Raw genomic sequence first — 13466 nt, 5'->3', positions numbered from 1 at the left:
TTTATTAAAAGAGACCAAGTGCCTTGAATAAGTAAAAAATTCTAAAGTGAGCTGATCTTGTATAGAAGATGTAGATATTTATTTAAAAGGGGTATGAGGGACTTCCCTGGTGACGCAGTGGTTAGGAATCCACCTGCCAATGCAGGGGACACAGGTTCGAGCCCTGGTCCGGGAAGATCCCACATGCCGCGGAGCAACTAAGCCCGTGTGCCACAACTACTGAGCCTGTGCTTTAGAGCACGGGAGAGCCACAACTACTGAGCCCACGTGCTGCAACTACTGAAGCCCATGTACCTAGAGCCCGTGCTCTGCAACAAGAGAAACCACCGCAATGAGAAGCCCAAGCACTGCAATGAAGAGTAGCCCCCACTCACCGCAACTAGAGAAAGCCTGTGTGCAGCAACGAAGATCCAACACAGCCAAAAATAAAAAACAAATAAATAAATTTATTTTTAAAAAAAAAAGAGGTATGAGAAGACTGAACAAATCTTTAACCTGTAAGAAAACTAAATAACATCCCTGAGCCTAAATTAAAATTAGTAAGCTAAGAGACAAAGGGAGGGCCAATATCTCTTATAAATAAAGAAGGAAGAAGGTGGAAAAGGAGGACGGAAAGGGGGAGACAGAAGGAGAAAAAAGAGAGGAGGAGAAAGGGAAGAGAAGGAGAGGGTAAGGAAAAAAAAAAGAGGGAAATAGAGGAGAAAAAGGCCCAATAACACAATTAAAACATGAACAAGGGCTATCAAAAGAAATACAAATGACTCTCAACCACATGAAAAAATGCTCAACCTAGCTCATAATAAGAGAAATGCAGGAAGGAGGAGGGAAGTGGGGCTTCACCATGGCAGCTGTGGCCCTGGCGGTGGCTACGGTGATGGCCTGGCCTGGATAGGGCAGAGTTGAAGGTGGTGGTGTTCACTCTCCCTAGGGGCCATCAGGAGCTCAGCGGGGACAGAGCCTGGGAGGCCGGTCGGTGGCAGCACCTTTCAGCTTCTGGGACAGCGGCGGCAGCGTTCACGTTCTAAATGGCTTCTAAGAAGTTGGATGCAGATTTTCATGGGACTTTCAGTGACCTTGATGATATCCCATTTAAGATAGAAGACAAATTCAAAACACCAGCTAAAGTTGGTCTACCTATTGGCTTCTCCTTGCCTGACTGTATGCAGGTTGTCAGAGAAGTACAGAATGGCTTCTCTTTGGAAAAGAAAACCATTGAGTGGGCTGAAGATATTAAGAAAATCCAAGGAGCCCAGTGGGAAGCAGAGCACAAGGCTGAGGAAGCAGAAGCTAAAGTGAATTCTAAGAGTGGCCCAGAGGGTGACAGCAAAATGAGCTTCTCCAAGACTCACAGTACAGCCACAATGCCACCTCCTATCAATCCCATCCTTGCCAGCTTACAGCACAACAGCCTCCTCACCCCGACTCGGGTCAGCAGCAGTGCCACAAGACAGAAAGTTCTCAGCCCACCCCACACAAAGGCAGATTTCAATCCTGCTGACTTTGAGTGTGAAGAAGACCCGTTTGATAATCTGGAGTTAAAAACTATTGATGAGAAGGAAGAGCTGAGAAACATTCTGGTAGGAACCAGTGGACCCATTATGGCCCAGTTATTGGACAGTAACTTGCCTAGAGGTGGCTCTGGGTCTGTGTTATAGGATGAGGATGTCCTGGCATCCCTGGAGCAGGCAACCCTAGATTTCAAGCCTCTTCACAAACCCAGTGGCTTTGTAACCTTACCACAGTTGGGCAACTGTGAAAAGATGTCGCTGTCTTCCAAAGTGTCCCTCCCCCCATCCCTGCAGTAAGCAATATCAAGTCCCTGTCCTTCCCCAAACCTGACTCTGAGGACAGCAGTCAGATGACAGCCATGATGGCAAGCACTTTCCACAGCACATCCTGCCTCCGCAGTGGCACATTCCAGAATTCCCTAAAGCCTTCCACCCAAAGCAGTGCCAGTGAGCTCAATGGGCATCATACTCTTGGGCTTTCAGCTTTGAACTTGGACAGTGGCACAGAGGCGCCAACCCTGAACCATTCCCAGATGCCTTCCCTCTCTGTCTTGTCTGTGTGCACAGAAGAATCATCACCTCCAAATACCTGTCCCACGGTCACACCTCCTAATTCCTCAATGTCACAAGTGCCCAACACTCCCAGCTGTCCCCAGGCTTATTCTGAACTGCAGATGCTGTCCCCCAGTGAGCGGCAATGTGTGGAGACGGTGATCAACATGGGCTACTCATATGAGTATGTCTTGAAAGCCATGAAGAAGAAAGGAGAGAATATTGAGCAGATTCTCGACTATCTCTTTGCACATGGACAGCTCTGTGAGAAGGGCTTTGACCCTCTTTTAGTGGAAGAGGCTCTGGAAATGCAGCAGTGTTCAGAGGAAAAGATGATGGAGTTCCTTCAGTTAATGAGCAAATTTAAGGAAATGGGCTTTGAACTGAAAGATATTAAGGAAGTTCTGCTATTACACAACAATAACCAGGACAATGCTTTGGAAGACCTCATGGCTCGGGCAGGAGCCAGCTGAGACCAGGCCCTGCCTAGGCCCTGCCACGGAGCCCCCGTTGCCGAAGGCCCTGAGGAGACAACCTGTGGGGAAGAAGGGGCACACTTCCGGATTTTCTTTTGGGGGTGGAAGGTCAGGTGTAGAGGCTGTGCTTGCCAAGTCTCTATGAGCCTAGGTCCTGAGCTGGGGAGAAAGTGAGGAAGATTTGGGCATGCAAATGCCCCCAGAACTGTCCTGGCTCCTTCCATAGTAAAAGTATTTGTATTCTGAGAAGTGTCCTTCTCACCTTGGCCATCCAGAGAGACTTCTCTGGTCTTTCTGGGGTCTGTATGGCTTCAGCTGAAACCTGGCCCAGCTGCCAAAAGGAATCGGGGAGAAGGAGGTGGGAGGGCCAGACTCAGTGCTACTTTGGGGCTAGATGTTTCCCTTCTCTGCAAGGGTGGACTGACCTCTAATCCAAGTTGAGTGCAACTGAAAGGTTCTTCCAGGGTTTTGTTTTTTTCCCCTTTTAACGACGTCACTTAGTGTTAGACTGGTTCTGCAGTGTCTCTGAGGTGCAAAGAATGCCCTTTTCCCCTTGGGGCCCTGAGTTTGCCTTTTCTGCCAGGCAGTTACCATACTTCCCTGCCCCAGCCTGTTTCTTTTGGCCTGGTTTGGACCACAGTCTTCTGCTACCCCAGATTTTAGAGCCCCCTGCTCTAGAAAACAGTTGTCAGTTTAAGAAATCATTGGCCCCTTCCCAGCACATCAAGTGGGGAAGAAAGAGGCTGTGATTTAGTCACCCAGCACTCACTCCCCCTCAGTTCTCCCTGGAGAACAGCCTCTCCCTCCAGCCCCTTGCTCTAGGATGACACAATGAATAACACCTAGTCATAGAAATCAGTCTCTTTGGTTTGTTTTGTATTATGTTGTACATCATTAAAATCTAAATACTAAGGATATACAGTCTTGATGAATCTAAAGTAATTTGCTAACTATTTTGATTCTTCAGAGAGAACTACTAATAAAAATCTAAAAGGTAAAAAAAAGAAAAAAAGAAATGCAAATTGAAGTACACTGAAATATTTCTTACCTATGTTGACAAAAATCCATTTTGACAATATACTCTGGTATATTGTGGAGACATGGATAGAAGTTTGATTTCTCAGAATATACCATGTTTGATAGATTTTACTTTGGAATCATATAAATATTTTACATAATTATAGTTACATAATTGTACATTAAATTAAACTTTATAAAGCAACTCCTAAAAATCAAAAGCAAAATGTGTTGTTGAGTTGGTGGCATATCCTCACAGGAAGGAATTATTTCAAATCATTTTTAAACCTTGTCAATTTGATTGTAGATCCCTATCAGTATATATCCTAAGGGGAAAAGTGTCCCCCCCCAAATCTTAAACTGTATCCACTAATTTATGTTGGTGGTAGTATTAATATTAGTATTCTGTGCCTATTGATGTATTAAGGTTTGAAGAAAATACACAATTATACTGGTATCATGAAGAACCACGGTTTTTGGTGAGGAAGAAAGGAGACACAGATAAAGTTAAGTAAAAATCCTGTACTCCTGCATCTGAATTTAAAGTATTAGTATGGGCTTATGATATATTTTAATCTTCAAAAACTATATATTTCCTAGCTCTGTCCACTGAAAAGCAAGCCCTAGAGCTCAAGATCAGTAAACACCACTACTACCAGATGGTTTTCTACAATAACAAAATTTTATGTTATTTTTGAGCTTCTGTACAGTCAAGTGTGTGGGCTTTAAGGTCACTGAGCTGCTCAAAGGATCTACTCACTTGTTCTCCTTGTGTCTTAAATATCTGAACTTGCCAGAAACCTGACCACCAGTAAGTGACCACCAATGTACATACCAATTTTTCCTTCTCTTCTTGGGCTTTTTCCTTAGTTTCATTCAATTGCTGTTTCAGTTTTTCAATCTGTAGAAAATGGAAATACAGAGGAAGGTAAAGAAATTACTCTGCATCCTAACTTAATTAAGTAGTCTAGTTTTCACATATTAAAACCAGTAGGGTTGGAGACGTGGAAAGAAGAGGATAGAGGACATAATCCACCCTGTTAACTTGCTATTGCCAGCTTCCAAAACTTGGCTATCATCACAATTGCCTGGGTAACGTGTGTGTGTGTGTGTGTGTGTGTGTGTGTGGTAAAAAACACAACATTGAATTTACAATCTTAACCATTTTTAAGTATCTATTCACATTGTTGTGCAGCAGATCTCTGGAAATTTTTCATCTTGCAAAACAGAAACTCTATGTTCATGAGACACTAATTCCTTCTCTTCCCTCCCCCTAGCCTTTCTGCATTGTTTCTATGATTTTGACTACTTCAGATATGTCCACTGAAGAAAAACCACACAACCTGAAAGTTGTGAATTAAGTTTTATTCTAGGATTATACTGCGGGCTATAGCCTGGGAAACAGCCTCTCAGAGAGCTCTGAGGAACTGCTCAGAAGAGGTAAGAGAGGAGCCAGGATATACAGGAGTTTCTTGCTGGAAAAAAACATGTAGTCAGACATCAAAAGATTAGTACTAATCACAAGGAATGGGCATTTCAAGTTAATGACTTTAGTGCTTTTCTATATAAGGGAAGATGCAACATCTGGGCTTGTAATTATTCCTTAGATATGCATCTTAACCATCTAGGGTCAGTATCCGAAGCACAGAAGCCTTCCTGTTTTTCTCCATCCTGAACTCCCTTCAGGACGCACCATGGGGGGAGGCAGGTGGTGGGTAGGGGTAAGGGGCTGCAATGGCTGATGGCTTGATCCTTATAGAACTGGAATAGTGGGCAATGTTCATTGTTTACTGGAATGTCAGGCAACATTCCCTGTCCACATACACTTCATATGAGTGGAATCTTACAGTATTTGTCCTTTTGTAACTGGCTTATTTCACTTAGCATAATGGCCTTGAGGTTCGTCTATGTTGTAGCATATGATAAGATTTCCTTCTTTTTTTAAAGCTGCATAATATTCCATTGTATGTGTATAACACATTTTATTCACTCATCCATCAACAGACATTTGGGTTGTTTCCACATCTCGACTATATGAATGTGAATAATGTTTATGTGCATAATGTTTCAAAAACATGGGTGTGCAATTGTCTCTTCAAGATCCTGCTTTAAATTCTCTTGGAAATGTACCCCAAAGTGAGATTGTTGGATCATATGATAATTTTATTTTTAATTTTTTGAGGAACCTCTGTACTGTTTTCCATAATGGCTACGCCATTTCACACTCCCACCAACGGTGCACAAGGATTCCAATTTATCTACATCCTCAGCAACACTTGCTATTTTCTGTTTTTCTGTTTTCTGTTTTGGTTTTTTGGCCCTGAGGCACGTGGGATCTTAGCTCCCCGACCAGGGATTGAACCCGCACCCCCTGCATTGGAAGGTGAAGTCTTAACCACTGGATCGCCAGGGAAGTCCCTTGTTTTTCTGATAGTAGCCATCTTAATGGGTGTGAAGTGATGACCTGGAGTTTTGATTTGCACTTCTTTTAAATGAGGATTTTTTTAAAGAAAAGTTTCAAGAACAGTACAAAGAATTCTCATATACTCTCCACCCAATTTTGCCACATTTGCTTTCCCTCTATGATAGATCTAAATATATGTATATATGATACAGATGTTTGAAACTGTTTTTTCTGGAGCATGTGAAAATAAGTCTAGGACATCATACCCCTGTACCCCTAAATATTTCAGTATGTATTTCCTAAGAAAAAGGACAATCTCTTAGAAGCACAGTACAATGATCAAAATTGGGAAATTTAACATTGGTAAAATACTATTATTTAATCTATAGTCCATGTTCAAATTTTGCCATCAATTGTCCCAATGGTGTCCTTTTACTGTAACTTTCCTTTTCCTGGTCCAGGATGTAATCCCCGATTATGATTACACTTAGTTGTCATATATCCTACTCTCTTTAATCTGGGGCGGTTTCTCAGCCTTTGTCTTTTATGATATCAAAGATTTTGAAAACTACTGGCCAGGGTTGGAGTTGTCTGATGTTTCTTCATGAGAAGATTCAGGTTATGCCCTTTTGGCGGGCATACACTGCCTAAGTGATGATGTATCCTTGTCACTGCATCACGTCATGAAGTGACTGACGTTAATTGTAATCAACTGGTTAAGATTGTGTCTGCCAGGTTTCTCCACTTAAAAGTTACTATTTTTCCTTTTGTAATTATTAAGTATTTTGGGGGAAGATATTTTGAGACTATGCAAATATCCTCTGCTCATCAAAATTTCACCCACTAGTTTTAGCATCCACTGTTGTTCTTGACTGAATCAATTATTACTCTGAAGCCAAATGGTGACTTTTCTATCATTCCATGGAAATTTAATAATTTACTGCATTCCACTATAAGGAAAAACTTTCTATTCTCCCTTATTTATTTAAATAAATAAATTTATTTATTTAAATAAATAAATTTATTTATTTATTTATTTTTGGCCGTGTTGGGTCTTCGTTGCTGCGAGCAGGCTTTCTCTAGTTGTGGTGAGTGGGGGCTGCTCTTCGTTGCAGTGCACGGGCTTCTCATTGCGGTGGCTTCTCTTGTTGCAGAGCACAGGCTCTAGGTGCACGGGCTCAGTAGTTGTGGCTCGCGGGCTCTAGAGTGCAGGTTCAGTAGTTGTGGCACACGGGATTAGTTGCTCCATGGCATGTGGGGTCTTCCCAGACCAGGGCTCGAACCTGTGTCCCCTGCATTGGCAGGAAGATTCCTAACCACTGCGCCACCAGGGAAGTCCCTCTCCCTTATTTATTAATGTATGTGTTTATCTATTAGTTGTATGCACTCATGGACTCATTTTATTCAGTTATAATTTATTACTGTCATTATTTATTTTGAATGTCCCAGATTTGGTCAGTGGGAGCCCCTTCAAGCTACCTGCCGTGTCCTTTAATTTTTTTTTACTGACTTCCTGTCACAAGATATTCCAAATTCATTTTTTAGTTCAAATTCATTTTTCACTCTCCCTGCTCCAGTCTTAGAATCAATCATTTCTCCAAGGATGCTGGTATGTTTTAGTAGGAAATCTGAGTAGCTTTTTAAACTAAAAATTTCTTGACGTGGTTATAGAATCAGAAGATACAGAAGTGAAATACTGTTGTAAATAATCTTAGAATAGTTTAAGGAAACCCTGAAAATGTGTTAAAATAAATTGAGACAGTCCTCAGTCATGTAGGACAGGTGTAAAATATAATTAGATTTATTTTGTGTTGATTGAACAAAGCCTTAAATACCAAAACCCATAAGTGAAATCTCCTAATTTTGTCCAAGATATAATAGTTTTCAAAACACACTTCACTTCTAATATTTCTATAATTAACATGAAGACTATAAACAGTTTAAATAAAGTTTAAGCAAATAACACATTTCTAGGATACAGTAGAATGAGTAACAAAACTCTAAGAGAGCTAATTGACCAGGGTATATTGAATCTATTCTACTTCTTCCTCCCAAAGTAGTTTCTTTGGTTTTAATGGGTATCTATGATTGTGAGAAAATTATGTATCTGCTACAGCCAGATCCTGGTCTTTGATACATGGAGGCAGATGAAAATCAGGAAATACCAGTGATACCGATAAATGCAGACCAATATCAATTAGCTAACGCAGACCACAAAGCTTCTATATAATGAATTTTGAAAATTATTTGCATGGCTGGCCTAAAGGCTTATTTTACAATAATACTTTATAGCAGACAATTTTAATAATGCATACTATTCAAAGAGTAATTTTAAAAATGGAAGTCGCCTAGGAAAGAGGGTTAAAAAAAAGTAATGTACAAAAAAATTACTTTATTTAAAAAAACACACAAAATCCACACAAATGTTCAGTTGGCCGATTTCTCTGATATGCTTCCAATATCATCTTGATCTTAGTTTTGATTTCTATTAACTTTTTCAAAGTATCAGTGCAATCACAAGCCATTCATTCACACATGCAAAAATATTTTAATGAGTGCCTACTATGTGCCAGGCCCATACTAGATGCTGGAGATACAGCACTCAACGACAATTTAAAAAGGCCCCCAATTCTTTACTTCTGTGTGGTTTCATTCTAATTAGGAAAAGAGAAAATAAATACATAAGTAACATGCATATAGTATGACAAAAGGTAATACATATTACCAAGAAAATAAAATAAGGGAGATGGTTTTAATTTTAAACAGGGTAGTGAGCAAGGGTCTCCCTGAAAATGTGGCATTTGAAAAAACATATGGAATGATTCATGAATTTGCATGTCATCCTTATGATGCAGAATTTGCATCTGCATCACTCCAATATGTATACTGAAGCAAACACATAAAAACAATAAAAAATGGGTTAAGGAACATATAAAAGATGCTCAAGCGACTAGTAATCAGAAAAATACAAATTAAAGTGACATACCAATTTATACACATAAAATTGAGCAAAAATTATTAAGTATAATATCAAATGTTTTGGGCTTCCCTGGTGGCACAGTCGTTAAGAATTCGCCTGCCAATGCAGGGGACATGGGTTCGAGCCCTGGTCCGGGAAGATCCCACATGCCGCGGGGCAACTAAGCCCATGTGCCACAACTACTGAGCCTGTGCTCTAGAGCCCGCAAGCCACAACTACTGAGCCCACGTGCCACAGCTACTGAAGCCCGCGCGCCTAGAGCCCGTGCTCTGCAACAAGCCACCGCAATGAGAAGCCCGCGCACCACAACAAAGAGTAGCCCCCGCTCGCCACAACTAGAGAAAGCCCACATGCAGTGACGAAGACCCAATGCAGCCACAAATAAATAAAATAAAATAAAATAAATAAATTAAAATATATATATATCAAGTGTTCACAAAAATGTGGATAAATGGGAACTCAATTTAATACATTGCTTTTGAAAGTATAAATTGGTATAACCTCTTTGGAGTTCAATTTAAACCCTTGTGAAGTTGAAATTATTCATACCTCATAATATAGTAATTTAACTCCTAAGTGTCTACTCTAGAGAAACTCTCACACATGGGCAGAATCAGACATACACAAGAATGTTTACTGAAGGTCTATTTGTAATAATGAAAAAATGGAGTCTAACTGACCCATAGGGTGGTATGAACAAATAAATTTTGGTTTATTTATTTATTCGATGTAATATTGTAAAGCAGTTAATAATGAATGAAAAAATAAAGCATGCTCATTATCAACTTCTTAACAATGAACTGAATCATGTGATTTTTGTAAATATACCACAAAACATGTTTTATAAAAAAGATAAGTTGCGGGCTTCCCTGGTGCCACAGTGGTTGAGAGTCTGCCTGCCGATGCAGGGGATGCGGGTTCGTGCCCCGGTCTGGGAGGATCCCACATGCCGTGGAGCGGCTGGGCCTGTGAGCCATGGCTGCTGAGCCTCCGTGTCCGGAGCCTGTGCTCCGCAGCGGGAGAGACCACAGCAGTGAGAGGCCCGTGTACCACACACACACAAAAAAAGATATGTACAATATGACACTACTAATATAAATTTTAAAACAAGACTATAATATGTATTATTTGTGGATGTATAATACATAAATAGTAAAAATACAAAAACATACATGGGAATGAAGCATGGTGTAAATTTTCTTGGGCGTCCATGGGACTCATAGAAGCAGATGGGAAAGAGAAGAATTTAAGTCACACCTAAGTTCCACCCACTAGCTGTGTGACTTCAGGCAAGTTACCTGTCCTGAGAGTCAATTTCTTTTTCTGTAAAATGGGAATGACAATTTGTAGCTACAGGGGGTTATTAAAAGGACTAAATGACATAGCAGAGGTAAAGTACTTAGTATAGTGCCTGGCACAAACAGGGGCCCCAAAATATTAGTTCCCTTCCCTTTTTTTCCCAGATCTAAAATGATAGCTCTACTCCCAACATTTCAACAAAGTTCAATAAGATAAATTCAAGATTCAACAGGCCAAAAAGAAGAGATTCAACTTGCTGGGTTCATAATCATGTGATCACAGATTATCGGTGAATTGCTTTACAGATCATTAATTACTTAGGCAGTTATCAGTATCATAAAAAATATATATAGGTCATATATCATGCTCTTGTTTTTAAAATAAAGTTGATCATAATATTCCCTTAGGATCATCAACCTTTGTTTCAGGCAAGAAAACATGGGACAAGGCTGAAAATAAGAAAGAGCCAATTCTGACAGTAAAGCCATTCTGAAATAACATGTTGCTTCAAGGAGAGATAAAGTCAATTGAAGTGTCTTAACTATGTGATGAGATTTCCAGGAATTAAAATCCTTGAAATATATAACACACCAGTATAACCACAGAGGTAGTTACTAAGGCTCAGGAGGGTTTCTACCTACCTACCAGATTATCTTTCTCCTGATCCTGTTTCTTCAGGTAGTTCAATACAGACATTGTGTCTTTCTCCATTCTATACTGCTGTTTCTTTAATTCTTCATTACATTTTGCCAGTCTCCGGGAAGTATCACGATACTCAATCCTAGAGAGTTCTGTGACTTCCAGCCTGGCCTCCCAAAGGGAGGCATTGGCCTTGGCTCTCTCCATGGCAGATTCCTCAACTTTTATCATCTTCCTGCACAGGAAGAGGACATTGACAGCATATAACTATTTCTCTACTACATTAGTATTACACCTTTCTCTTTATTGTTATTTGTTTTGCTTGGCATTTGCCTAGCACATATGAGCAAATACTGTTGGATAAATGAGTTAATAAGAAATATATATGGTCTGTTAGCCTCAGTGTTTCTCATTGTTGATATGTGCACTGCAGCTGCATGGTCAAAAATAGAAAACATGCTAGTGAGTTCCAGGAATGTGATACGCCCTTGGCACTTCTAAAAAAGGCTAGACTAACTACACAGTTATACTTTTTAAAAAATCACACTGTAGAATACTTATATAATACATTGGGGGAAAAAAGTTACAAATAAATTTGTATATTGGGCTATCATTTTATAAAGAAGAAAAAGATATTCCAAAATGATAGTAGTGGTTATCTTTGGATGATGGGACTACAGGTGGTTTTGTTTTCTGTTTGACTTTCTATGTTTCCTAAACTTTCTGTATTGAGCATGCATTACTCTCTTAAACAAGTTACTTTATAAACTTTGCAAGGATTTCCTTGTGGTCCCATATATAGTGTTGTTGGACAATGTGTATGACCCCAATGTGTCTAGAAACCACTAGGGTCATCTAATAGGTTTAGTGGCAATCTAGCAGCAACTCCAAGCCTGCAAAGCTTTAGTGCTAGCGCAATACTATCCACTTCAGAAATTCTGATCACTTTGCGGAAACATGAATAATTACCTGAATTGGTCAAATCCTTTATGTTTTCCTTTGAACCAAAAGGAATCCTTGAAAAAAGCCCAAGGAACTACTTCAATCACCCAGAGATCATTTGGATGTCCATGATCATCTCAACCACATAGCTGAGGTCGATCAGGCTACAGGCAAAAAATAATGAACCCAGAGCACCAGAGCATAGTTCTTGTGCGGGGGGGGTAGGGGGGAGATCCAAGTTGAAGCATACACAAGCAGACACCTTAATTTGTTTATTTAACAAATATTAAGCATCTGCTTGATCCAGGGTCTCTTCTAGGTGCTGGAGATACTGTGAATAATGCTTAGTGCCTATTCTAGAGAAGCTTAACGCCTTGAGCAGGGCTTCCCAACTACGAATATTCTGAGCTACACGATTCTTTGTTTAGAGTGGGGCTGGGGGTTGTCCTGTGCAGTGTAAGATATTTAACAGCATCCTTTGTCTCTTATCCACTAGAGGTCCCCAGATGTGACAACCAAAAATGTCTCCAGATATTAACAAACGTCTCCTGGTAGCCAAAAATCACCCCAGGCAGAGAACCACTGGTCTAGAGCAATGCTGTCCAACAGAACTTTCTGTGATGGTGTTAATGCTCTATATCTGGGCTGTCCAATACAGTCACCACTACTAGCCACATGTGCCTACTGAGGACATGCAATGTAGCCAATACAAATGAGGATCTGAATTTTTAATTTTAACTAATTTTAACTAATTTTAATGGCCACACGTGACCGGTGACTACCCTATTGGACAGCACAGGCCTAGAGGATCTTCGATATCCTAAAACATGTTATCCTGACCTTCACTTCTAGGGTCAGAACTAACCCTTCCTCCGCATTCTCTATTCTTTTTCCCTCCACTGGCACTTAACTTCATTCGTCCTATGTTACTTCTGTTCTTTGGGAACTTATCTGCCTCCTCCTCGTTCGTTAGCGCATTACACATAGGCAGGGGCTGTATCTAAGTTACTTCAGGGTCCCAAGCCTCACACTCTTGTCTTAGTTGAAGTAGTATGGTTTGGCGTGCATTTTGGTAATATCTGAATAATGGGGGCTGTCCTTCTCAGAAGCGGGGAGAGAGGAGGGTCCAGGAGGGGAGGCGGGAGGGCGCCAGTTGGCCCGCCCCTGAGAATCCCGGGAGGGTAGGCCCAGGGAGCAGGGACCCCAGGGTGGCTTCTCCTTACTTCTTCTTGTCTTCGCCTTTGTCTTTGCCTTTACCTTTACCCTTCCCTTTCTTTTCGTCCTTTCCCTTCGATGGCATCTTGGCTTCTCCAGGGGCCCCGCTGCCGTTGGCGCCTCTCTGCACCGCCCAGGCCCCGCCCCGTCTCCAAGGACAACCGGCACACTGAGCCCGTAACTATCCGCGCGGGCCGCTGCCGGCGCTCAGAGAGCGCACGCGCCCGTGACGTAGCCCCGACACCGCCCCGCGGGGCCCAGTCCACTGGCCGGGCGCAGGGGGCGGGGCGGAGGTCGCGCCGAGGGCGGTGGGCGGCCGCCCCGTGGAGGCGCGCGCGCGCGCGGTGAGTGTGCGAGAGCGGATATGCCTGAGTCAGCCGGAGGCCGGGGCTGGGAGGCCGGCGGGGCGGGCTGGGAGGCCGGCGGGGCGGGCT

At 41.7% G+C, this 13466-nt stretch overlaps 2 protein-coding genes and 1 pseudogene across 3 annotated transcripts in view; 2 read left to right on the top strand and 1 right to left on the bottom strand.

Annotated features, from left to right (window-relative positions):
• BBOF1 (basal body orientation factor 1) overlaps positions 1 to 13153 on the bottom strand; it is a 38811-nt gene extending 25658 nt beyond the window's left edge. For both annotated transcript variants that reach the window (XM_029238447.1, XM_029238449.1), the window contains exons 1-3: positions 13041 to 13153; positions 10882 to 11110; positions 4389 to 4454 (exon numbers count right to left, since the gene is read on the bottom strand). In XM_029238447.1, coding sequence (XP_029094280.1) covers positions 4389 to 4454; positions 10882 to 11110; positions 13041 to 13117 — 372 coding nt within the window. In that variant the 5' untranslated portion in view covers positions 13118 to 13153. The remainder of the gene's footprint in view (positions 1 to 4388; positions 4455 to 10881; positions 11111 to 13040) is intronic.
• LOC114904463 lies at positions 1026 to 2533 on the top strand (annotated as a pseudogene).
• A 186-nt stretch (positions 13154 to 13339) lies between the features above and the next one.
• ENTPD5 (ectonucleoside triphosphate diphosphohydrolase 5 (inactive)) overlaps positions 13340 to 13466 on the top strand; it is a 36216-nt gene continuing 36089 nt past the window's right edge. The window contains exon 1 of the mRNA XM_029238458.1: positions 13340 to 13376. The gene's annotated coding sequence lies outside the window, so the exon portion shown is untranslated. The remainder of the gene's footprint in view (positions 13377 to 13466) is intronic.

This window comes from Monodon monoceros, unplaced genomic scaffold (assembly GCF_005190385.1).
Source record: "Monodon monoceros isolate NGI ecotype Baffin Bay Population unplaced genomic scaffold, NGI_Narwhal_1 Super_Scaffold_21, whole genome shotgun sequence".
Classification (NCBI taxonomy): Eukaryota; Metazoa; Chordata; class Mammalia; order Artiodactyla; family Monodontidae; genus Monodon; species Monodon monoceros.
This window is presented reverse-complemented; position numbering and strand designations above follow the sequence as displayed.